General features: G+C 36.9%; 1 protein-coding gene across 11 annotated transcripts in view; it reads right to left on the reverse strand.

Annotated features, from left to right (window-relative positions):
- LOC105384133 (basement membrane-specific heparan sulfate proteoglycan core protein) overlaps window positions 1–27,581 on the reverse strand; it is a 150,459-nt gene that overhangs the window by 54,706 nt on the left and 68,172 nt on the right. For 8 of the 11 annotated variants that reach the window (XM_048632627.1, XM_048632626.1, XM_048632628.1 and 5 more), the window contains exons 10-13: window positions 3,408–3,518; window positions 2,468–2,581; window positions 988–1,095; window positions 607–720 (exon numbers count right to left, since the gene is read on the reverse strand). In XM_048632627.1, the coding sequence (XP_048488584.1) occupies window positions 607–720; window positions 988–1,095; window positions 2,468–2,581; window positions 3,408–3,518 (447 nt within the window). Of the gene's footprint in view, window positions 1–606; window positions 721–987; window positions 1,096–2,467; window positions 2,582–3,407; window positions 3,519–18,495; window positions 18,600–27,581 lie in introns of all 11 variants that reach the window. The other 3 variants (XM_048632637.1, XM_048632634.1, XM_048632636.1) reach the window with 3 other exon arrangements.

A 27,581-nucleotide genomic window follows, 5' to 3' on the forward strand; every position in this document is an offset into this window, starting at 1 on the left:
TTTTCATGTCCCAACACTTTCCCACTTAGAAAAAGAATTTACTAACAGATTAACAGAGCACAGTAGCATTGTTGCTCAGACAGGGGTCAGGTTTCCCTGACTCAGTCTGTACTAATAGAAAATCATAATTTATCGGGGCATACCACTAATAGACAATAAATATTGGTCATTGCCAAATTGGTAAGTTCAAAGTGTTACTTATATAAATATTGGTAGTGAGTATGTCCTATCTATATTTATGTATATTATGTGCATATTGACTGTCAGTTGAAGTCTGTACTCTGTTTATCTTACTTTGATGTTACTTTTTACTTGTTTAGTTTGATATTTCCAAGTAGGATTTTGCAAAGTTTATTTTTCATTTAAAGCGCTTATTTATACGCAGAACTAGCATCGCCAGATTATCAAAGTAAAATACAACTTTATCTAAGTGTAAAAGCAAAATTATTTGATTTTGAAGCAAATATTATGTGCTTGGCGATGTTACGATAGGGTAAACTACTATTGCAATTTCATCGTCACCCATAAAATCCATCACCTGTAAATTCAACTATTTGACATTTTAGTGTCTATTTTTGTATAAATAGTAAGAAGAAGATTTCAAACCATATTCGCAGTTGCGTTCATCCGATCCGTCCTGGCAGTCATTCGTTCGATCACAATGCTTAGAAGAAGGTATACAATATCCATTATCACATTTGAAGTCGCCTTCACCACATGCTGTCAGGCAGAAATTAATACATTCTCATCTACATTATGCATTTCAATATTTCTCAAATCTACTGTGGAAGTTTTAAAAACTATAGAAATGGAAGTGTAGAAGGAGGAACATCTTTGAAGACAAGAAAGTTGTGGAGACCCAACCACCAGACACAGGAAGATAAAGATACATTGTGGAAAAGAGACGAAAGATGAGGAGACATAAGAGGAGAAACAGTACGGAGAACAGACACAGAAGAGACGAGACAGACAAGACCGACAACTTACGGCAATTCTTTTCATCGGAGTAATCTCCTATCGGACAATCGTATTGCCCATTGCACCGTAATCTTTCCGGAATAAACTTTCCTGTCCGACACCTAAAGTATCCAGACACTGCAAAATACATACAAAAGCTAATACAACAGCGAAAGTGTGCAACAACATCGAAAATAATGAGGATTAATCGATTTCATGTCAAGTCACTGTTTATTTGTCCAATCACTAGTACCTATAGTTCGTGCTAATAACTGAAAACCACAATTAAACATATTTAAGAACGAAAAAAAAAACTAATAGGTTAATGTGGTTCAGAGTATGTTAATGAAAACTCTATATTTACTGATAATGTGCAGTGACTTAAAATAAGAATCGGACATAATATTTATCCATGAATTAGATGAGAGCACAAACACAATGAAAAAGTTCCAGTAACATTATGGAACGGCATGACAAGTGGAACTTTTTCATTGCTCATGAGTGTATTATTATTAGGTAGGGATGTTACGATAGGTATGATAAACATCTACAATATCTTTAAATCTAGAAATCGTGAGGTCGTGCATATTCAAAATCGCAGCAGCTACAGAATGGAAAAGCATATATACCTATTACAAATTAACTCTGATACATCATACAACATAATATATTTATATTTCTGAGAACGTTTCACATATTATTTTCTATGTGATATTCTGAGCATTAAATGATCAGTATTAATCGTAATAGATGTTATACATTTTTACCTAGACAGTGGCGCTCATCCGAGCGATCCGTGGGGCAGTCCACTCGCCCGTCACACCGCTTAATGCGAGCAATACACGTCCCGTGGTCACATTGCCATTGACCAGAGCTGCATGCTTTAGAATTCACACAATATCGGTTAATCTTACAGTTAAAAAGCTATCCAATTCAATCACATCGTATCAGGTTTTAACACTTACGACAGTGACGTTCGTCCAACCCATCTTTAGGACAGTCCCGGAACCCGTCGCATCGAAGCAGAATTGAAATGCAGGTGCCATCGCCGCAGCGAAATTTGCCTCTTTTCATGCAAACATGACTTCCAGTCCAGTCAAAAGATCTGATACCTTACCATTGTGATTGTGTCCAAGTTTAGCAGCATGCGTATGAATTAACGGTTAGGCCCATTTAGACTTAAGCGGTATCGTTATCGCGCTATGGACATCGATATTGCTTACCTCTAAATAAAGTTTAAAGAGTGTAACAAGCTCGGCATCAGAACCATTGAGGCCGATGTCCATTTTTTTCAAAAATCTATCTTTTTGTTCATTTGTAATTTTTTTTTAAGTGGTTGCGTTTTTGCGGTACTTACTTTGGAACCACGCAGACAGTTTTACTCTACTGAAAATTTGCATTATGGATATTGGCCCCAATGGCTCTGAAGTCGACAGTTTAAGTTATTATGATTAGATAAAGCAAATTTTGGTAAACTCATAATCTCAGTTATCTTAGACAAAGGACTTACTTGAACAAGACTCTTCGTCGGATCCATCGGAACAGTGGGCGGTGCCGTCGCAAACCTTGCGTTTTTCGATACATGTCCCGTCACTTATGCAACGGAACTCGTCATTACCGCAGTCTATAATAATAATAAATAACTTTATTTCATGTTAACAGAGTTAGAATCAACTTAAATTAGAAACTTAACATAAAGTAAACTTGCATGAAGTAACTAGGTACTTAACATAAAAAGGAGAACATTATTAATTGATAGGTCGAGCTATGTAAAAAGAATAACAGATGTGTAAATTCATCGATACGATTTAATTAACCCTATCTTTTACTAAATTGTAATTGAGGGAGTGCACTAAAGGGGACGAGTTTCCGAGTGCGTATTCAAACTAGGGCATGCAATACTGCAATACCTGTATTGCGTAATACCGGGATCACGGACAAAATCCACGCTTTTTTCAATACCGGTATTGAAAGTTAATATCAATCAGACTCAGGATAGGAATCAGTCATTTTTTAGACTATAAATCAAGCGATTAAGATATCCTAAGTTAGCCTTGTGCTCCTATATACTATGAAAGTGCACTTGTTTTCAACCGTTACATGCAGTTTTTGGCCTTTGGAAACCTACTTGTTGTCCATGCGTTCTAAAATTTATACTCTAATACTCAATTCTCGTAATAAATATTGCATAATACAGAGTTTGATTCCTTTTTCTTGATGTATTTTGCCCCATACGACCTTTATAACACTTATAAAAAAAAATTAAAATAATATTGACGTTTTTAGACCAGACGGCGCGGCGGCGGCGTCATTTGAGTAGTCATAAGTGGGTTAAGCTATGTAGTCTTTTCCAAGGGGTAATTTGGTGCCATCATCACTGGAACTCATTCATAACTGGCCAGTATATATATATTTTGAACGCTAGTTCCCGGCCGTGGCCGCATACTGACCGCAGTTAGCCTCGTCCTCCCGGTTGGAGCAGTCGATGACGTGGTCGCAGCGCTTGTAGCCGGCGATGCACTTGCCATTGTCGCAACGGAAGTCATCCGAGCCGCATGATTCTGGTGACAAATATGCGATACTTTGAAATAAGGACGGCACACGTTTTGGAACTAAAAAGACGTTGGCAAAATTATTTGGTACAAAATGTGGAGGTGACAGACAGAAAGACATGGGGAATCTATGTATAAGGGTCCCGTTTTAAACATTTTGGAAACGTAACCCTAATAATGGATATCATCGTTCCAAAAAGCTACAACAAGGTGTCCTGTCCTGAAACTCAAGACGAGAGTCACATAACTCATGGAAGCCATGATTTAAAATTATGAGCTTTTGTATCTTTTTCCTATTATAATTGTAGCTTCAAAAAGTATCCCAACAACAATGAAGTGCAACATGGCATATACCTATACCTACTAATTTAAAAAAATATGGATTAGGTAATACTAAAACAAAAATATACCAACATCAGTGGGCATGGGCAGCTTTCATACGCAGCCCTATACGGTTCAAGGGTGTCAAACACGAGTTGTATCACGTGGCATGGCCATTTGACCATGGATAAATGATTTTATTGAAATTTCTCTATAATTATTTACCTACCCATGCCCTTTAATATGTCGCTTACTTATCTTACTTGATTACTTGTACAATATTTCAAAGTACAATTTGGAGAATTTAGCAAGGTCACGTTGATATAATTATATTGTACTTGGTGGTAAAAAAACCATAAAGGAGGAAAATATACCGCAACCACTGCTTATTTCAGATGGTTATGTAATGTTGGGGGTCAATGGATAGTGCTTTGTGGTTATCGATTTTAATTCAAGAGTTCACGGGTGACATTGACTGAACTTTTTACCGAATGCAGCTTAAATTATTTCCGTCATCATTATCATCATCATCATCAGCCTATAGCAATCCACTGCTGGACGTAAGCCTCTCCCAAAGCACGCCACTGGATGCGATCTTTAGCTTTCCGCATCCAATCATATCCAACCACCTTTCGGAAGTCGTCACCCCATCTAGCCGGAGGGCGCTACGTTTGCCTAGTCGCGGCCTCCACTCCAGAACACGTTTACCCCATCGGTCATCGGTTCTTCGACAGATGTGACCAGCCCGTAATTATATCCGTATATACAGGATGTTGCAAAAAGGGTATACTAAGCCGAAACCAGCAAGTGCAGCATGTTATACCTATCTAAGCCCGAAACTGAAATCAGAATTTCAAAATTCGCGAAAAAAAATATTTATTTTTCATAGAAACATAGTTGGTCACGTGACTTTTTACTATCGAGAATGAATATTTTTTTTCGCGAATTTTGAAATTCTGATTTCAGTTTCGGGCTTAGATATAACATGCTGCACATGCTGGTTTCGGCTTAGTATACCCTTTTTGCAACACCCTGTATACTTAAATTAAGCTGAACCCAGTGAAAAAAAAGTTAAGAATGTATATCGTAAGCTGAAAAGGCCGATGACACGGGCGCAATCATTATTCAAAACGTTCGTTTGCACATACGTACTTATTTGAATCAAATATTTTGGAACGTATTCCGAAATCGTGCAAAATATGGTGGAAATTTAATGAACGCCACTTCACTGAAATGAAAGCATATTATACACAGTAAAAGCTTTTAAGCCTTATGGAGTAGGTTTTACAAATTGTAAGGCTTTAAAGTACCCGCTATTTCGGGAATAATTATGAAATTGATAGTTGATATATCTCGGAAAATACACAATCATTATTATATTTTTTACTTGAAATGAGCCCGCGGCTCTTTTTAATTAATTAAGTATATTATTTACACTGGTATTCTATAGAACAATATACATACATTCTATAAAAACCACTCTGCCTTATGCTACCGTATATATAATAAAGAGTCAGCTGCATTTAAGGATATATGTTGTGATAATCTTCCATACTCTGTTTTTAGATGTGGTAAAGAAAAATATAGTTACTATATATATACTTAAAATTAAAATACCTACAGTATTATTAGGTATGACTTTATTGAAAAACACACAAGATAAATTACATTACAAACAGGGCCGGATTTAGGGGAGGGCAGCCAGGGCAACTGCCCCGGGGCCTCCACAGAAAAGGGGCCCCCACAAAAGAGACTTCGAAAAAAGAAGGACTATGTTTTTTTTTCGAAGTCTCTATTCTCTCTATTGTGGGGGCCCCTCTTTTGTGGAGGCCTGGAACTAGTAAACACTAGAGAAAATACGCCATTGTCGCTTTTAGAATTTTCCTTTTGCTGTTTTACATTGCTAGTGTAAGGTTTCATTCTTTTTCTTGTAACCTTCAAAGCATCAACAAGATGGATGCTGAAAATCCGACGGTGTAGCAGAGGCATTGGTGAAAGTTTATCAGGATTATTTATAACCTAGACTTGGTAATGAGTTGGTTCAATTTGTATATTTGATCGACTTATACAACAAGTACGACGGAAAAGACCAATCTCCGGAACTATTTTTACTGTTTACTACTTACCAAATTCTAGAAGATCAAAATTTCAGAGCTACATTCCCAGACTTTGAAATTGCACTGAGAAATTGAGAATGTATTTAGTTTTAATGATATCAAATTGCACAGGTGATAGCTTATTTTCAAAAATTAAGATTATAAAAAATCTTCTATCAAAGCTTTCTCTCCTGATTATTGAAAGTACCTATTCTATAATTCTACTCCGGTAACTGGATTTCCAGAGCTCTGAAGATACCGTTCATTAACCCTAAAATTTAATTTCAAATAATCCTATTCTATTCTATTTTATTCTATTCTGAGAGGGGGCGAAGTTCTTGTACGTGGCTCTCTTGAGTGGAACCTTATTTATATATCCCCTTGATTTCAGCTCAGCCAGCCTAGCTCCCGAATAAACTGGATGAGACAGGCTCTCTGTTGGTCCAAGAATAGATAATCTTGTTTCTGTAGTAGGTTCTTACTAAGCACATAGAATAGCCATGCTGCCTGTGTAGAAGCATATCTTGCAATTTTTTGTGTTCTTATTTGTGTAGCTCCGTCAAGTAGGCTGGCAGATAATTATATTTTATGTTTGTTAAATTATAAAATTAACTACACTTGGCACTACAAAAAAAAAAACTTTTTTTTAACTCTTTAACTGAAAATTACTGTACGCGTCTCCGACGTGTTGGCCTCGGCATGAACTTGGACAAGACGAAAGTCATGTACAATGCTCACATCAAACCGGAGCCGGTCGCCGTTGGTGAGGCAACAATCGAAGTTGTGCAAGAATATGTCTACCTCGGGCAGACTATTCGGCTAGGCAGAAGCAACTTCGACAAGGAGGCTGCAAGGCGCATCCAACTGGGTTGGGCTGCATTCGGGAAACTTCGTCACATATTCTCCTCGGCCATTCCTCAGAGCCTGAAGACCAAAGTCTTCAACCAGTGCGTTCTGCCAGTGATGACGTATGGTGCAGAGACGTGGACACTGACGGTAGGACTGGTCCACCGATTTAAAGTCGCTCAGCGTGCTATGGAGAGAGCTATGCTTGGGGTTTCTCTGATGGATCGTATCAGAAATGAGGTTATCCGTCAGAGGACTAAGGTTACCGACATAGCTGTCAAAATATGCAAGCTGAAGTGGCAGTGGGCTGGTCATATCTGCCGAAGAACCGATAACCGTTGGGGTAGACGAGTTCTCGAGTGGAGACCACGAACAGGCAAACGCAGCGTGGGACGCCCTCCTGCCCGCTGGACTGACGACCTTAGGCGGGTGGCGGGTAGTGGTTGGATGAGGAAGGCCGAGGACCGAGTGTTGTGGCGCTCCTTGGGAGAGGCCTATGTCCAGATTGTCCAGCAGTGGATGATTATTGGCTGATGATGAACTGAAAATTATTTGAGGCCAGAGGAGGCCTCCACTTCTTTGTTGCCCCGGGGCCTCTCGACCTCTAAATCCGGCCCTGATTACAAAGCAAGAGTAAGCACAAACAGGCCTTAAAGAAGGCACGAGAAAGGCGTAGACGTATTGCATAAATAAAATACTTAGGTGTACTAGAGATATTTACACAAATTAAATCCTTAGCATTTATGTTGAAGCTTTTGGAAATAATCGTGAGTACTCCATTTCCATGGTATAGCTAAGGCTCGAGGGTTGTTATATTTTTGACGATTTATTACCATGACTTATGACGAATTTTATTTAAGGTTTCTAATGTACGAACACGTCTTCAGTTTTCAGACGATTTATATTGTAGAACGAAAGTAGTTTAATTTGATAAAAAACAATTTTGCGTTCATAACCATTCAACTGGCAAGCGCAATTTTTTTCAAAAAAAGCATATTTTGCACACAAACAGCTAATCATTCGTATTTTTAATCGTGGCGCCATCTGTTACCATTAGGTGCACTTCACCGAGAGCTTTAGTAGTCGTCTCGAGCAGTGAACTAAAGAGCTTCGTGAAAGCTGTGGCGAGCATGGCGCTCTGTGCCGAAGCAAAGCTTACAGTCCTCACCCTAACAACTAGATGGCGCTTATTGACGGAATCGTTAACAGAGCTTTTGGTGAGCTTTTACCTTTTAAAATTTAAGACTTATGTAAATATACCACTAGAAACCCAAAAAATAACATTAAACCACCAAACGCCTATTCTGTTATCTCAGATACTAAATTGAAATGTGAAACTGTCAACTTGAATACCTCTTTAAAAAAAAAATTCACAGCTTCACGTTTTCACTTGTAATTTTTTACAGGTTCATTGACATTGACTGCAAAAGTACAATTTGCTTGAGAACAAAACAAAACAGTAACGACCTCGGTAAGTAAAATGAGCAATCGGAGACTTGCAAACCTATAAAAATATCTGTATACCATTATCGGCTCATCCAGTCGGCGCAATGGCGCGGGGCACGCACTCGCGGCTATGCGACACGTCTCAGACACACTTGTCTTTAAACGTCGCGTTAGCATAAATCGGCAATAAAAAAATAAGCTGTCGTTTCAAGATTTTTTTCCACGTGTTTTCCTCAGCTACAAATATTTTCAGCGACACCTTTCCATATTTAAAATTCCGGCGGTCTCGCGGGCGGCTCGGCGGATCTACGTGAGATACTTATCGTTGTTTCGTCTATTTAGTTTCAGCCTAAGGCAAGCCTTAGCCCATACACGCTCGCGAGCATTCCAAGTTTGCCTCCATTATGTATTGCTACAACGTGCAACTGTTTAAAAGTCCTCCGCCGCGCTCCGAAACTCTGCACACAGAAATTTTCGTCAATATTTTCTGGATAACCGAAGCAACAGATTCGATTTTGCACTATAAAATTTCAAGCGTATTTGTTCTAACTTTAGTGCGATGCCGATGGTAAGTCGTGACGTATGATTATTATTGCTTGTCAATTCAAGTCGAGGGCATTTGATTTGTGTGTGTTTTAAGTTGCTATTTAGATATGACGTAAACTTATTGCAATTTAGGCCAAGTTGTATTATTCAAAGTACAGCTTGGTCAGGAATGCATTTAAATGAATTGGGCTTAGATTTATCGTTCATGGTTAGAATACAATTTGCCGGTGCTGTCAGCGGCCAGAGATTGACTCCATACTTACGATACGATACGAATACAAAGACACACACTTCAGTGAATCTACCTAAGCATAAACCTAAGTATTACTCCACGACCATTTTAGCCAATTACAACAATTCCATACTCAAGTTATCTACTTAACTTGACTTTCTCACCTGTGAAACTGACTATTATAAATCCCTATTCCATGGGGTAAGATACTAGATTCAAACAAAAACTACCCTTATTCGAGTGTAATAAGGGTTCTGTCAGATGTCTTTCCCCGTGGGACGGGATATAATCTACTTATTTTTTCAATACTGCATACTGGTCGGACAAATAAAGGTTTTATGAATACGCTTGTTGCTACATACTATTGTCAAACGTTAACATTATTAGATTATAATATTTATTATAATATAATAATGTTAACGTTTGACAATAGTATGTAATATTTATTATTATTTATTATAAAAATCTGCATTTTTATTATAACGTAAATAAACTTCAGCCACTACCATTTCGTGATTCAAAATGGGTAAATACTTACTTAAATTAACTGGTAGACCTCCAACATTACTATTTGCATGCGAATGTGAATACGTGTTCATGTTTTGAAATTATTAAAGGGACCTCTAATACTTACTTCTATCTAAACAAGGATATTTTATTTTAAATTCGAATTAAATTCAGGTAGTAGGTACAAATATTAGCTTTCGATCAGAATTAATAAAAAAATACATTCATGTAAATCCTTCCGGCCCGATCACAGACAAAATTCCAGCCTTCACGAAAAAAAAACTCCAAAATTACATAAACTCAATAAAAAAGGCAGTGCCACATCCAAAGCTAAGAAATTTCGTCAATTACATGGAGGTCTGCCTAACGTAATAGGCTACAGACAACTTAGAATCGGCAAATAAATTAAACTGTGTAATAAGGTATAGTGGGGCTGCGCCAGGCACGGGCCGGCTCTCATTACCAAATTGTCCCCAAGAACAAGGATTCGTGCTTATACCACTTTCTTTCAGTCAAGCAAACCTTGCATGATGTCTAATTTAAGCGATTGGCGGTGATGTATTTACTTTCTTGTTTTACTTTTGGCTTATTTTGACAAATATGCCATTTTCTTTATTAATAACGATCGAAGTTTTTAATGAATTGAGCCCTGGGTTTCATACAATATAGTAAGGCATTAAAAAGGGCTCATCTGATTATGATTTACTTAGCTAGACTGTATCGAGTAAAATTTATTGTTTTTCAATCTCAGATACAACATTCACGGTACATCAACAGCCGATTGTCATGCGATTAAGTGACATATCGTTCTATTGGCAGGACCATGGAAGTAATAATACAACAGGAATGCGCACTCACCAAAATGATGAAAACAAAAATAGACCTAACGAATTCACCTTAAGATTTATATTTGAAGTGAAAGAGGCCGCGAGCCGATAGAGAGGGTTACCACAGAGCCCTTTCTCTCTTTCTAACAATTGCCAGGATTTAGTTGTGTAAACTTTAGTAGATTTTGTACGAAGAGAGCTATGCAAAAAAAATATTGAATTAACTCATAGACTACTGTGTATTATATCATTTTCAAAGACAAATTTATAATAAATCATTATAAACATGTAATTTTAATGAAATATTTGGTATTTGTATGAATAATAATTTCATAAAAAATATTGGTAGTTTTTCTAAATACTTTACGACAAGACCGAAGTTGTCAAGATGACGGATGACGTTTATACTTTTGTGAGAGACGTTATGGTTAGGGTGACCATTCATTCGTACTTTTGAATCACTTTCCATTAATTAGGACCTGTTTCATTCAACTTTGAGGAGCGTATTGAAGGACAGATTTCATTTAATTTAATAAGGTACCTACTTACCCCACAGAAAATAGAATAGAATAGTAAAACGTGTAAATAAAGAAGATCCAATAAATACATTGTATTATACTTATTATACTCATTATAAAAATGTGTCTTGTTTGATTTCGCTCATCTTATTATTTACGTCAATCCTAACTCTCTAATAAAATTAAAACCAGTCCATCTTAGTAGAATTTGGTTAAAAGACAGATTGTTGTTGCTAGTTCAAACCTTGGGAATATCTAATTGATATGGAAAAAAAACATATCAATATTACATTGCAGTTCGCGCTGCAACAACACATCTATACAAATTTTACCTTCACCCCATTTGTTTACTCAATTGTCATATCACCAAAATTCATTCGTACCTACATTGCAATCGTATTATTCGAATAATAGGTGACTTTGAGACCATCGACACCTATTCGCGACATGATAGATTAGAAATGATGTCTCATGAATTACCTAAAATTATGGTTACCAAAAATAGAAAGAGATGGAGGGCTCCGTGCTGACTATCTCTGTCGGCTCGTTTTTTCGGTGCAGTGCGCATTCCTGTTGTATTATTAGTTCCATGGGCAGGACAATCAACTGTTTATGAACCATTCAGAACCTGTCAATTTAGTATCTGAGATTAAGAAACAGATTTTAGTATAAATAATACAATAAGAGAACTGTTTGTTAATGACGACCCGGCGAGGTTTATAATTTAAAAACTTGTTTGCATAAGTTCCAGTCACACTAATGCGCGGGTTGGTTCTTAATAAAATTTACCAAATAATGTAACAAGTCATGGCTCACAAATGGAACAGTGTAGGTGGTATGGTGTAGGTACCATAGACATCCATGATATAATGATGTTAACAACATTTTAGTTTTCTCTTTATTCTTTCGCGTTTCGTATTGTAGATGCGATACAAAATCACAATAATTATTGCGACTTTGCAAAACTACCTCTATTTACTATCTCTATTTACTAAAGTAGCAAGTTGGATTTCCACATTTTCTTGTTTGGTTAATGATGCATGTGCGATTATTTCTTTTAATTATACCATTTTATGTCACATAAACCGTGCATTTCCGAGATTATTAAAATTTACTGTTTAGGGTTTCGGGTGTATTTGCTTCTTGTATAGTTATTTGTATATCGTTAGTGTGACCAAAGGGATGTGTGACACAATGGATATAATTGACAATAAAATATGTAAAACGGGCGAGTTCAGCGGTCCGTGAAGTAATCCTATTAGCTCTCTTGTAAAGAAAGTGAAACGGCTCGGCCTTCTTTGACTTGTTTTCTCTATACAGTTATCGTTGGATTGTTTACGGATTATGAAATGAACAATAACATCACATCCGAGATTATAAATCGGTATAGGTTAACTAATACTACTTATTTTACTTTATTTACTTACAACTTTCTATTGAAATACATATAACATATTGTTTTCGTATATGTAGAAACTCCATGGTTTTCGAGTATTATAACTGTAACTGTAACCACAGGAATTCTGTTCCGACCTAATACAGTATAATAGGCATAGTGGCTTGATCCCGTTACCTGCCTGTAATGTCAAGACACGGTCCTTGCGGATGCCAGTAACAAATTAGAATAGTTTAAACATGACGAGCTACAACTAAAAAATCTATTTATTTTGGAATAAGATAATTCCCTAATTCACATTAGTAATTTAATTATTTTTCAAGTCCTAGGTGTTTTATATTTATGCTGTATCACATCACATTTATTTTGAAAATTAAATAGTTGTTACCAAAATACTTAATTTTATTTGACCAAGTAAAACCAGAATATAATTTAAATCAATGAAACATATTCAACATAGTTTTGTTACGAACGCGGAGACCATTTTGCTGCTCGTAAATGCATACTTTGCCCTCTCTACCCCTGTGGTTAATCTTTCGAGACGCGCGCGGGTCGTTCGTTCTACAAAAATCAGAGAAATATATTGCACCCAAATTACCATGATAAAGTAAGCATTAGCGACATCATTGCATAAAGGACTTGGCTTAAATTCCGCCCCGGAAAAGATTTTTTACGCCGTGGAATGTTCTACTCAGATTAGCGGAAGGTTCAAAAGGCTGTTAAGTACCAGTCGGATATTACCTGCAACAAAGCGTATTGACAAAGATGCAGTGTGAGGGTCGACTGTGTACCTAGTTTCGGGCTTCGAGCCTATCAAGTGACAACGGCTCTCGGGCTCGCGACTTATTGAAAAATTCGCTCTTTGTTGTGTATACGGGCCGTGAGTCGGGATACAAAGAGGGCATGAATATTGAACAGCTCATGAGATCAATTACCTTGCGGCCGTCGCTCGAGTGTAATACGAGCCACTCCAGTGATGCTTACGCGTAGGTTATCAAGCCGCTGCCCTTCAACCTCAACGGCGCCGCACCAGAAATAAAACTAAACAAATACAAGCATTCTAACACCAAGACATGACATTGACGTAACTTGAGACGTTGAGACATAATCATGACAAATTAATGATCTTTTTAGATGTCTTGGTGTTTTTATTACAGTCGGTCTCTTAATTTCACGATTTAGGTGCAAATGAAGAGTACATGATTCAAAGGGGCTATTCGGCAGCAATGTTTTCGTTGTGTTTTACAGCGAGAGTGGGCGTTTCAGAAGAGGGGGGAGAGAGGGCACATTCGTTCAGTAACAAAACAATTATGTTTTGTGGCAAGATTGGGTCGCCGCTTGACGCCGCCACCGCGTACCCGCTTGATTATGACCTCACAAACTCTGATTATAAACGCAGACGCAAACACCAATAGAATGGGACAATTCATTGCGGCATACACTAAAAACAAAAGCCAATCGCAACACAACCAAACGCTGATTTGATAACGAAATTTTAAAATGATTTGCAATCAAATGATTGATGAAAATGTTTTGGTCTACTATTTATCATAATTCAGAGCCTAATAGAGAATTGGGCATTCATCAATATTTATACCTCTAAAGCCTACAATCTGTTGATTGTTACTGTTTATACTTCCGTACACGACAATTTGTGTTGTGTATTTCTACAATCGATTAATAGGTATAGGATCCATTATTGTAATAAAATTACTTATGGTAGATATTATGAAAACGCTTTAATGGGCACATTTCCCACTACCGCTGGGAATTAATCTAAGCTATGGACTTAATTCTATTAGTAGGATAGGAACCTAATTGAATCTCAATTATGATATTGAAATTTTTACGTTAAACGCGAGTTAAGGATGACCTTTAGGTTAAAACATGAGTTCATCGGAATGTGTTTATAAAGTTGTGTGTGAAAAGATCAAGACGGTGGGAAATGTCGAGGACGTGGCCTGTCTACAGTTTCCTAATGCAAGGGAAGGGAGGGGTTACATTGATATTAAACACGCCCACAAGGATCCCGAATAATATTATATATCCTTCTTAGATACAGCAATGCATCGAGGTTACTCTCTTGTCAGTTAGACGATGCATCCGGATAGACTTAATCCCCCTTTTTATAAAACGAAGACTTAACATAGTTTTGGTTTAGAACGCTTGTCCAGAGCTCAGTAATCATAAACGATGTCAAACCTTGTAGACTTAAATTTGGAAGAAATTAAGGTTTTAACCTCAAATTCATTGACCGCGTATTGTAAATTTTTAAAAAGGTTAAAATTTACTTTGATATACACGAGTTTCGACTCTGTACGTCAGTGAAATTCGTATACGTATAACAACTCAATTTTGAACCTATTGTAAAGTGTCAAAAAGCTCTATGAATTTTGGGGGTTAATATTTAAGGTTTTGACTCAGCACTTAAATAAGAAGTTGTGCTTTCAGAATCGACGTCATTGTCAGATGAATCCTATTTATAGTTTAGCGCAACTTTACGACAGTGGTATGGTATGACTCTATGAACTAGAAAGCTTAGTTTAAACAGCTGCTGTGTTTACAATGTGCGTGCAATTATCTTAAAACCAGAATATTGGGTCATGGCACCCGATTATTAAAAATTATTTGGGTTGCAGAATACCTACAGCATTTTTTTACTTTCACTGTCTTTGTATTTAAGTCAAAATTCAATGTTGTTCATTTTTCGTATTAGTTTTCTTTTTTTAAATTTTCTGCAATATTACTAGGTATTGGTTGTCAAATTGACAATGCGACATTCATTAAATATCGATAACTTATACGCAAGTATCTCAGACACATCCAAGAGGCTGCCAATAGTAAAGTTTACTGTAACTTTCAACGACAACAACTTTTAACTCTGTGTTGTAAAATAGCGCGCTTTTCCCAGCAATTTTATTAAATGCTAGTTTTTAAAAACGATTTTTAAGTACAATAAACGTATTTACTCTGGAAGTGTTGACTTGTAGAAAGAATTAACAAGATAAGCGTGACTTTTATGAGTTTGTTGAGAACTGATCCGATAACTACACTTAAGTGAATTTACAATAACTGTGCGATAACTGCGATCAGAACTCCGAGGATCGCTTTGTGCGAAATCAATTTAGTGCGAAACATATACAGGGTGTTGTATAAAGAGTATATTAATCCGAAAGGAGGTGATTTAGGGGACCATTCTGAACAACTTTTGTTCTACAAGATTTGGAAATTCGCGAAAAAAAATCGTTCTCCATAGTAAAAAGGCACTTGACAAACAGATATATTTTTCCTTTCGTGAATTTTTAGAACTCATGAAAAAATTACCCTCTGAGTCATTCCCTTTCGGCTTAGTATATCCTTTTTGCAACACCCTGTATATGTGAATGCGAGTGTAGGTACACCTACTTCTCCGATACTTTGCGATCTTCTGCTTAGAACAAGTTGCTGCGTCATACATACATTAACTTCTTCTTAGCGTGTCGATGACGAGAGTTTGTCTCTGAGAACTCGCTGGTTGATTTAATATTAAATCCGTTTATTATAAACTAGCTGTTCCCGCGAGCTTCGCTTTGCCTTAAAAAGTTTTCCCGTGAGAATTCCGGGATAAAAAGTAGCCTATGTTCTTTCTCAGGGTCTAGACTATCTGTATACAAAATTTCATTCAAATCCGTTTAGTAGTTTTGGCATGAAAGAGTAACAGACAGACAGACAGACAGACGCAGTTACTTTCGCATTTATAATGCTAGTTAGGATTTAATAAAGTAGCTACCCACCATATGGTATCTTAGTATCTACCTACGGTAGTCTACGAGAGCTGATTTGAACAGAATAGATATACAGTAAGTATTAATTTTTCACAAAAAGTTAGTAAGCATTCCGTGAAAAATAAAATTCAATTTAATGTTCTAAATTATAACCGATAACTTAAATGTGTATCCCAATTCTATGCTGGACTACGCCAGCATCCGTCTAAGTTCTATTTGGAATTATCACAAAGATAGATCAGTCATGTGTGTCTCCAACAGAGGGAGCCAGTGGCATTCGATTAGGTTCAACTGCAACTAAAGGTCATCAGGTACCGACGTGAACTTTATGCTGTGCGCAAATAATTAATTTCAGATGCTGTAGCGAAATATGTGATGAGATACCGCCGTTTGAGATGGAATACGAAATGGGAAACAAAAGAAAACAACAAGAGAACTAGTAAAAAAAATATATGTAAAATATATTATATAATATTATAATACGAATGTACGTGTACATACACACGGAGAAATAGAAGCCTTATTTTTTACGTTGTAGTGGTAAATAGTTGCGTTAATACCTTCATCACGACCCATTACGTCCGCACTGCTGGGGCACGGGTCTCCTTCCAATGAAGGAAGGGTTTAGACCTAGTACACCACGCTGGCCAATTGCGGGGTGGCGTTAATACCTTAAAATACCTTAATTGGTACTTATATTGTATTAAGATGATAGATTATATGGCATCTTTAGAGATTTGCCCACGACTACATTGAAAATCCCGTTCACAACAAATTGTTTGCTAGTCATCTCTTAGTTACTAGTGCAAACCCTTCGGGAATGGACAGCAGGGGGTGGGTTGTGTGTTCGTAATTAATTGTATTATTTATGCTTTCTCTAACATTGTATATTACAGTTATTAGAACCATTGCAAAGATACCGTAATTTACCGGACATGTCAAAAAATCTAAAGACGACCGAATGGCGTAGTGGTTAGTGACCCTGACTACTGAGCCGATGGTCCCGGGTTCGATTCCCGGCTGGGGCAGATATTTGTTTAAACACAGATATTTGTTCTCAGGTCTTGGATGTGCCCGTAAAATGGCAATAGGCCCGCCCCCTATTACATTGGGACTAACATAACACTCTGGCGAAAAGTGGGTGCAGCAATGCACCTCTGCCTACCCCGCAAGGGAGTACATTAGTACAAGGCGTGAGTGCGTGTGTGTGTGTGTGTTGTGTGTCAAAAAATCTGCGCAGCATCTATTTTGGCATAAGTTCCGGTATACCGGTGCTGCCATACGTGCACATTTAGACCTCTCCGATAGAGGATTTTCTCTGCACTATCCTGCTATTCAGTTTAAAATAAGCATATGATAATTACACTTGAAGTAGATATCTTAAATCACATTGATCTTTAATGGCAGTGCTCTATTTTCACAGTAAACTACGGAACCAACTATAAGGCTTTGTCTACACGTATCCGGAATCACTTCGTCGCAAAAAGGTGATAAATTTGGATCGCATCCATAAGCAATCATAATCAATATTTTATAAGTCGTCTATTCTTAAATTGCCAAGGAAGACCATGGGTATGGAATGCTGCTGTCTCTGTACCAAGGAACATAATGTAAGTAATTAGTACTTCTCTCACACACGTATTTTTTTCAGAAGCATAGGGGGGAGCGAACACTTAATGACAATACGTTAGGCCAAAGAACATAAGTACTTCTCTATCCAAAAGCCTTAGGCGTTTTCCGTGAAGTGAAATTTATCTATGAGCTTCTCGGATCAGGGAACTGATTCCTATATCATGTAGCCCGAGCCTAAGACACATCAACATCAACGTTGACAGTTAGAGAAGTCGAAGGTAATTCGGACTTTGGCGAGCCTATTCTCCGACCGGCATGGACACGCTTACATCCGTGGCTAAATTACTCTACGCCAATTTCCAAACACCAAATATAGAAATTCGTTTTTCCGATGACATTCAGCCGATAGATTAATCTAGCAATATTCGTATTGGGGAGCCTTCCTGATCATCAAGTCAATAGTCGTCAACTGCTGGGAAAAACTCTCATAAAGACACTCTCTTACAATTATTGACACAATACATTAGCAATCAAATCACCCCCGTAGTTTTCCGATACCCGTTTTACAGGCTCTGCCTAGGGCTTGAGGCTGCGGGTGTAATTTCCCGACATATTATTTTTATAATAAATTTTATTTACCTATATACCGGATTTTGCAAAAATGGTATCGTGAGTCAAAATAGCTCAGTAACTAAAAAAAAAAAAAAAAAAAAAAACTTTTCAATAGTTTTAGTATTTACTTATGAAAACTTTTTTGATCACGTGACTGCAGATCAAGCAGTTGCTTTTACGCAAATTTTCATCTTGATCCCCAGAGTCCCCATTTCTTTACACTTTTGCACCAACCTGTATGATATTACACAAAACGAAAACAAATAAAACTTAAAACGTAGATCTTATACTAATAATACTTACGAAGAATGGTCTGTTGAGCTTGAATAACAGATGTAACGGCGAGCAGTAGTATTACCGCCTCCGTTTTCCCTCTAAAAGTCCCCATGTTGTCTGCGCGCACGCATCTAAATTTTCAGGTGAAACAAAACTTTTATGTATACCACTTCACGTTTTTCCACAAATGACTCAACCTTGATTTAAGCAACCGATTAGTTAACAGGAAACTATACATAGTTCGAGAATAAATTCGATCACCATAAAGTCTTGGTCAAATTATATGGTTAACTTATTTTATATCTGTCTAAAGTTTTGAGAGAAAAGTGCCAAATGTGCAAATGTCATAAGAGTAAACGTAGGTGTCAGGAACCCTATTGAAAAGTCAAAACTAAGAAAAAATTACGTAGTAATTAGCGTCAATTCACACGTACCACAACCACACCACGTCGCAGCGACAAAATGTGGTCAAGCTGTGGTTACGTGTGAATTGTGTGACAGCGGCTTTTTGCAGTTGCGTTGTGGCAGCGACAAAATGTCGATGTGGTTGCGTTGTCGCTGTCATTGCGATGTGGTAACCACGTCGTCGTGTGCATTTAATAGGGAGAGGAGGTGGCCGCGGTGCCGCCGCCGCGTGGCGGCGTTGCCGTTGCGATGTGGTTGCGTTGTGGTTGCGATGTGGTTGCGATGTGGTCGTATTACACAGGTGGTTGATAACGACGACAAAATGTGGCACGTGTGAATTGGATTATTCATTGTCAATACAAAATATACGCCCGACCACACCGCGTGGTTGTGGTGTGGTTGTGGTTGTGGTGTGGTTGTGGTACGTCTGAATTGACCCTTAGTGTCAGATTCAATACAATTTGAATCGGAAAATAGTTATCAAAACAAGTTCGCGATAGGTAATAGAAATAGGTGTCTGGCGTCCATTTGTATATAGGTATATTTTCTATGTACCTCTGTATATTCCAGTAACTAGACGATGATATATCTCTGTCGTTTGTAGGCAATTAAAAGCCGATATGAATCGAGTGATTCCTGTCACACATCTGCAGTACACATTTATAATTCTACCCAAGTATAGGACATGAAAACACTAGCTTTTTGTTGCAATCAACTTGTAAAGTGTAGTACTTATTACAAGTTACTTGAAGTTACAGACTAATCGTGGGTGCCGTCAACTGCAGCAAATTATGTGCATTATGTGATTTGCTCCTCCCTTTTTTCTGTTAAAGCATTCACTCAAAGACGTGGGAACACTACAACGTGGTTTGGTTCCTTTTATAACAAGCCGTGCAATGTGAAAACAAGATGCGCGGAGTTTCAAGGGCTTTAGCAATTCATAAATAACGCCACAGCTACACTAGTTGTGTGTGGAGACATGTGATTATTGCATTACAGATAATGGGGTGGAGTAAATGGTATAACAAGTTGATAGTTAGGGTGAAGGCGGCTGAAGTTGGAACAATGATAGATTTCTTAATTAATGAAGATACTTCTTGTACTTGTGTTGTGCAATCCCACCTAGGTATTGCCTGTCTGTCTATAAACCTATTTAGTTGGAAGAATATTTGGCTGGAAGAGTAATAATAATACACTACTCAGATTGAGTTTTCTGTCGTGTCTACCGATCTGAATACCATTGCAAAGTAGTCATTCTTAAGATGATAACAGTTTGATAGCCTTGATACTAAATACCTGTGACTACTCTCATGTTTTATGATATCATCAACGTAGTCGCCCTACGTAACTTTGTGATAACGAGCTACAATTTATCCGTCACAACATACGATATACAGGGTGCTACAAAAATTGGTATAGTAAGCCAAAAGGGGTGATTTAGAGGGTTTCATAGGTTTCTGAGGCATAGTAACTTTCTTTGTCACGAGACGTTATCACTATGGATTGTTATTCACGAATTTAACAGAAAAAAAATATGAATGACGATACGAGCCGGTAACCTTCTCTCTGCTTAGTACACCATTTTACCAACACCCTGCATTCAACTTAATACACTTGTGAATGGCCCTTGGTTTTGTCAATCGATAGCCATTACGATTTTCACTATTACGAGAACTAGACACAGACTTGTCTAGGACTTCAATTCGCCTGTAGAATTTGGACCCCTAAAAATAGATTTTTGTGTTCGAGAGAGAGATGCTCTTTACTTGATGATAATAAGGCCGAAGTGGTTCATTCAACACCGACAACCGACCTAAAAAAGACACTGAAACAACGAAACATCTCAAATTACAACTAAAAACTCTCATGTTGATGAAAAACTAATTTAGGACCACCATAAAAATGAGTTGATTTATTGTGAACATGCTTTGCGTAGGAGATGGACGCGAGATGGACGGGTGAATTCGAATAATAAAATAAGATAACAATCTTAACAAAGTCTAATGGGTTTTTAGGGCAGACGTGAAACTTAATATCACTAACAGCACAGTTTTTACTAACTCTGATTTCATTAATTTCTATGAAAAATATTTAATCAAATTTATTTAGTGGAGACGTTAAACCTATAGGTACTGTATACAGACTGTTGACAGTGTTTATCGGTCCGCTCCGATCAATCGAAGTAAGTGAATAGGTAAAGAAATAAACATAAATACAGCGTAGAGCTTACTGTTTTACGAGAACTTAAAAAATGGTTGCGAATCTGTACTCGGTAACGAAAGTATGTCATCACTTCTCATTACCAGCCCGCCGAGCCGTACCCGAGAAAGAAACCTGCCTGCTATCTCAACATGCATGAATGAAAACTAAGGATCATTCCACGACACACGTCTGCTACTTAAAAATATAACTTTTCTTATTTACTTTAACCATTCGGTCTACAACGTAAGGCCTTATTTGAGACTCCTGCAATGCTACTAAACTTCAGCTAACTAATTCAGTAAATCACTGTTGCGTTATCAAATATAACAACTTCTGTGATAGAAGCCGCTGAATTGTGGGGTAGAGCGGAATACGGAAAAATAATCAAATCAAAATAGTTTACTTAAACATCGTCGGTGGCATGTCACATTAAAGGCCCTATTTAAATTAAGCGAATGAGCCAGTCGTTGTACAATTGTTCGCCACGCAACGAAAAACTTCCATGTCATACTGCCATGATTGAATGGACATTTTTAGATATTTCCAATATGTACAGCTATAACCATGACACACACACATTTGCACTAAAGACACCCCTATAGAACTGCTTGAGTGTGCGTTAAGTTGAGACGTCATAGTTTAAAAAGTCAGTCGCAGTGTCGTTTAGGGTTTTGCAACAGGAATATCCTATTTTCATCGTCTGGGGGCAAAAACAGTGGCACGGTCGTTCCATCTTTTTTCGAAGCAGTTCAGGCCGTATTTGACCCCCTATAACCTAACTTTGGGGTGGAAAGAACTAGATTTCTGGATTTTCAGAATACCTACAGTGAATGTCTGACATTGAGTGAACCCAGTAAATTTCAAATCACATTAAATGTGAACCAGTACTTTAGGAATTATAAATACTTTCTCAATTTGTCACTCACTCGCTCACGGGCTGCTCTCTGACTGATGTTCAGAATGACGAGTGATGACATAAAGTTTATATGCACCGTGATAGTGATAGCAAGACTTGCAAGCAGCAAAGTGCTAGCGCGGGTCACTGCATTACGGCACTTCGATACGGTTTAGACAAAAACTAGCATTGTGTGACACTTAGTTTCAAACTAATATTAATTCTGTTGGGGTCAGGCTGGGGGGACGGGGCGGGGTGGGGGGGTTGTCGCGTGCTGCCGCCGTGCCATAGGCTTCCTGGTTCGGTTACCGGTACAGAACTCCACAAAAAGTTGCTCTTTATGCAAATCGGTGCATCGTCACGATAATACTCCTGGCTGTCTTTTTAAAGTTAACCTTTTTAAAATAGCGTTTCATCACTCGTTCATTAAGCGTAGGTAAAGAATACATGCAACGTTGACAGTAATCGATGTGTGACTGCGATGATATATGCCCAATATTATTCGTAATTGATATATTTGCAATGAATGTAGGTAAGTACTGCCTATATTATTTTGAACCAAAACATTTTCAACTCGAAAAAAAATTGTATCGCAAAGAACAAATATGTGTGAAACATAAATGCCATCCGTATTTAAGACAGGTATTTAAAAATATCATGAAAGCTGACAATCGGAATCGGGTCTGTTCTTCATTACATTGAATTTTTGCTAAACGATTGTATTGCATGCATTTCTGTTTACACTTTATTATGTTATATTTATTATAATAATGTATACTGACAGAAAAATAAACGTTTATTTTTAAGTTAAACCGGCTTGTAGGCAGATTATAAATGTGTCCACTTAGAAAGCTTAAATGCTTGTTCCGGAATTATTAAGGCGCCCACTTCTTCCTCTTCTACACATAGGTAGATATACCAAGTCGTAATATAAAAGTAAACAGTTTTAACCCCATCGAAAAAGAGGGATTTTATACGTTTGACTGTGGCCTTCGAACCCCCAAAACAGACAGAAAATAATTATTCATTAGCAGCATTTTTGTGTTAAATACACTGACGAACAATGAAAGAGTTCCACTCACAACATGCCATCACCAAAATACCCCAATTTCAAACATTTGATTAAAAAATTGAACCAAAAGTTTTTAAAATTGGTAGTATTCTGATGCGCTATTAAAAATGTACTTCAATGTCGCAGTCATTGTCCATTTATGAGTAATTTGGTGATATTGTCACTGGACCTTTTTCATTGCTCGTGAGTTGAGTCATTTTGTATTTATTTTAAACTTCACGTATTCGTAGTTTGTGCTCGATGTGTGCACTGGCTGTGGTGTCGCTAAATATGTGCGAGCATCCAGCTAATGAGCATGCTTGCTTAAGAACACTTCCCAACTTAAACTGCTTAAATTGCGTGTTTATATTTCGTTTAGACTGTAAGTTTTTTGATTCGTCTGGTTTGGGATAAGGTGGCGGTTTATATACTACAAATTTATAACACCTTTGAATTGAAATATTCATTAAATATTAGAATGGTAATTATATTTTCAGCTCTATTATCTCGAAAAGCCTATAAAGCTAGTCGAAGGACCATAATATTGATTGAATGTTTCAAAATATTATGTAGTATAGGCTACACAGTGGCAGCATTTTTTTATCACACAGGTAGCATTACAATGTGAAACAAAAACCATCCTTAGAGTTCAAAGTCTATAGACATCTTCAAGGCCAAAGTTCGTCAGCACTACCTCCAAGTGCAGAACGATCAACAAAATTGATTTTAAATATATTTTATTTGATGATGATGATATTATACTATATTAGTTTATTATATTTTGTATTATTAGTATGTATTAGGTATATTATAATATAATGTAGGAATATATTTATATATGTATGTATATCATTTGTATAGCTATTATGTATAAGTAAGTATATCTCTGTGTCTCGATTTAAGTAGATAAACTTCTCTCCTCTCAGCCTATCGCACTACCAACCACTTTCTCGACATCACCAAAGGTTAACTGGTAGAGAATGCTACTAGCATTAAGTTCGCCTTTGTACAATGTTTTTTTATGTGCAATAAAGAATTTATAATAATAATAATAAGAACCATCCATGGTTGTATTCAATCCTAATAACTCCTAAGAAGAGGTGTCAGAATCCTACAGGTGGAATGGGGCATTGTGTTCCAACGAGAATAAGCATAAAGTAACCGATACGGCAGCACTGTTACAGTTAAAGTTATTAGCTCTATTATGAGACAATGTGCGGTTGAATACAAGAAGTAGGCAGAATAACTAGTACGTTGACAGACGCGGAAAGTATAGAAGCCTACTCTTTACCGTAACTTAAATGTACCTGGCTAGAAGTTAGAGTCATCCCGCGAGCTTTGAAACTAGTCTAGGAATTTATTCATCGACACCAGAAACAGTCAAGACATGGTTTCGTATTATAGTAAGGTTTTCCCGTGGAATCGTTGCCTGTGTAATAGGTACTAAAAAAGTGAAGACCAAAAAAATGACACCCTGTCAGTTTCACATCTGAGTAGGTCAAGCTAGCAGAATTTGGGTATGGCGCTTAAGTTTATGCTTCGGTAGATTTAATTAGGTGAGAAAGTAGTCCACAAACTTCTCATAGGTACTATGAAATCCGAAGGATCAAAAATAAAATCACTATAAAAATTGGCATTTTATAAAATGTATAAGTATCTTATCTTATAACATTTGCTATGTGTAATATGATAAACTGTGTTGTGTAGTCTGCACTCACTTTATGGAGGAGGTAATACATAATATAGTATTAAGAATTAATAAATTTACTTTTAACTTTTATTCAAATCCTATTGGAAATTGTGCGAAATATAGGCATTGTAGAGCACTATGTGAGCCGTACGAGGGGTGCAGTGCGCACTTACTAATAAATAAATTAAATGTGTCAGAATCCCCTTAATCTGATGCATCCATTTTTAGGTCTCCGCAGCCGAAGCCAAATGGCTAAAACCCATGCGTTTTCGCGTGAAATGGTAAGTAATTTCGACTTTATAATTGTTAAAAAGAACAAAAATAACCTTTTTGTATTTTAAACATAATTGAAAAGACTAATAACATTTTTAATTTAAGTAAATATTGCTGAATAGAGAGGCTTAAATAAGAAGGCCCACATAGTGCCCACACAGTTCTAGTTACTAGTCAATTACTTATTTATCTCATCTACCCACTACTATCATGGTCTCTAAATGAAACGGTAACACTTTAACGATGTTTGCTCAGTGTCAATTTAAAAATGGCAATTAAATATATGTATATATTTTGTAATGATAATTTAAGATTAGTTATTTGTATGTTCAAGTAGGTATATATTTTTGTAGTTCTATTGCATTAATTACTATCTTAGAATGCATCTGTCCAAAGACTTTGTTGTGTATACGGTTGCTTAGGCGATTTGTATATTAGTCTAAGGTTTAGTTTAGGTCGGGTAAGGGCTTAGAAAGGTAAAGGGTATTCCATACCTTAAATCTTATATAGATAAATTATATGACAGAACCGAAACAGCGCTTTAGCAGTAATATCGTTCAACATTACCCTACGACTTTCATATAAACTAAGGCTTTTATTTACATAATGTCTATAAAGATGAGCCGTGGAATGCCACTGTGCTATTATAAATGTCTAAAAATAGATGTAGAGTATAAACGAGTTTTCTTTTGCAAGTCAAATGATGGAATGCTATTGCACCCTGCATTATATACAGTTATCTACAATGCATGAAATGTACGGAAAGAGTTAAAATTATTTGGAATGGAATTGCAGAAAAATATAATTTACCTACTTACGTACTTAATTAACTTGAGCATAGCGCGGAGCGTTGAGCGGCGCTTAAGATGCGGAGCATTGAAAATGATAAATAATTGTATGGTTTTGGCGAAGATGTAGCATCGAATTAAATCGAACTAGGTATTTTCTGTAAATCAACAAATACACAGATACTTAGGTACAGTACAGATTAATGAATGTTCTCAACTGGAAATAATTTTACTGGAATCAGTTGCCTATTAAAAACTGCCGTAACTACACCTACTTGGAGAGCGCGATAAGATTGTTTACTTTATGCCCCCTGACCTACGATCCTGCTTTTATCGAAGCCAAGGGTCTAAGGGCTGAGGCAGCAACTGATTAAAATATATGTCACCGAGCGAGATGTTAGCAACAACACGGATGGATGACCGCTAAACCGGACCTCACACCATGATAAATATTCTTCAACAGCTACGGTTACGAAAACAAACAAAAACTACCTACCACTTCTCTGATAATTTTTTATCTATTCCCAAACATGTGACAGAAAGAAAAATCTGTTCCAACTCGTACTACAATACCGTTTTAAATAATCATGTTTACTCTCGTAAAAAGATCAAGTTCATGGTTAGGCACTGAAGATAGTGTATTTTTAGGAGTTGTTAATTTGAAATATTAAATGGCTTAATAAATTAATGTCCAATTTAGGAATCCAGAATTTGGATTGAATATTGAAAATTCAATAAGTATTCCATATAAGTAATGCTGAAATGGTCTACTAAATTGTCACGCTAAATATGTAATTAGACCAAGAGAAATGTAATGTTTAGACACCATTTGAGTTTCAAATCGAAGTGTCTGGGACGAGCGGTAATCTACATAGAAAGCGTTTGTTTCTGGATAAAGAGAGGATAATCGTTTATCTTATACAAACTTGTGTCCCAACATCAAAGTGTGTATAATATGTGAGTCGGTGGTTAATTTTGCCGTTGTTTGTTTTTAGACAAGAGATCGCTTGAGATAGAGCCTCTTTGTTGCCTCATCCTTATACTCGGAATGGCTGTTTATAGTATTTGACTGGATGCCTCTACGCAGGATTCGCGTCCTTTCGTGTATTTGTCGGCGTATTATTATTACCTATGCTTCATCAACACATATGCGAAGTCTTGGCTTATTCTTGGCTTAAGTCCTCTTGGACATCTTTCCGTAGATTTTTGTCAATAAATCAATTTAGCTAAGTATTGTGATTTTATACATAATTTAGATGTATAGATAAATGTTATGAAGTACTTAACTGAAAAGTTTTCATACACGCAAAAACTGTGCTTTTTCATATATTTAATACTATTTTTATCTTTTTTTAAATAAAATAGGGTATATTTATTGGTTTATTTATTTCGTCATTCTCACACCATCGCATTTAACCAACAGTACATTAGGTGGTGCCGGTTATCGAACCCGACGCCAAACAAACATACATGTATATATTTATATCAAAAGGAACAGCATCATCTGACACTTCAGTTTTATGTTATTTGAACTAAAACAAATACAGCAATCGACATTCCGATTATTTCCTATGTATAATCGAATATTGTTTATTTTTCTAGAGATTAAACAAATCAAGGACTGGTTCACACGGCATTTATCGTAGGTCGACAGCCAAGCAACGTAGGCGGAGGTGCGTTTGCTTAAGGCTTCCCCAGTTTACACTTCCTAAGTTACGTCACATTACACTCACTTGCTCAGTGGATATTTTTATAAGGCTTGCCTTTTTAAACTACTTGACCGGACGATATAGTGGTTAGTGACCCTGA

This window comes from Plutella xylostella, chromosome Z (assembly GCF_932276165.1).
Source record: "Plutella xylostella chromosome Z, ilPluXylo3.1, whole genome shotgun sequence".
In the NCBI taxonomy this organism is placed as follows: domain Eukaryota; kingdom Metazoa; phylum Arthropoda; class Insecta; order Lepidoptera; family Plutellidae; genus Plutella; species Plutella xylostella.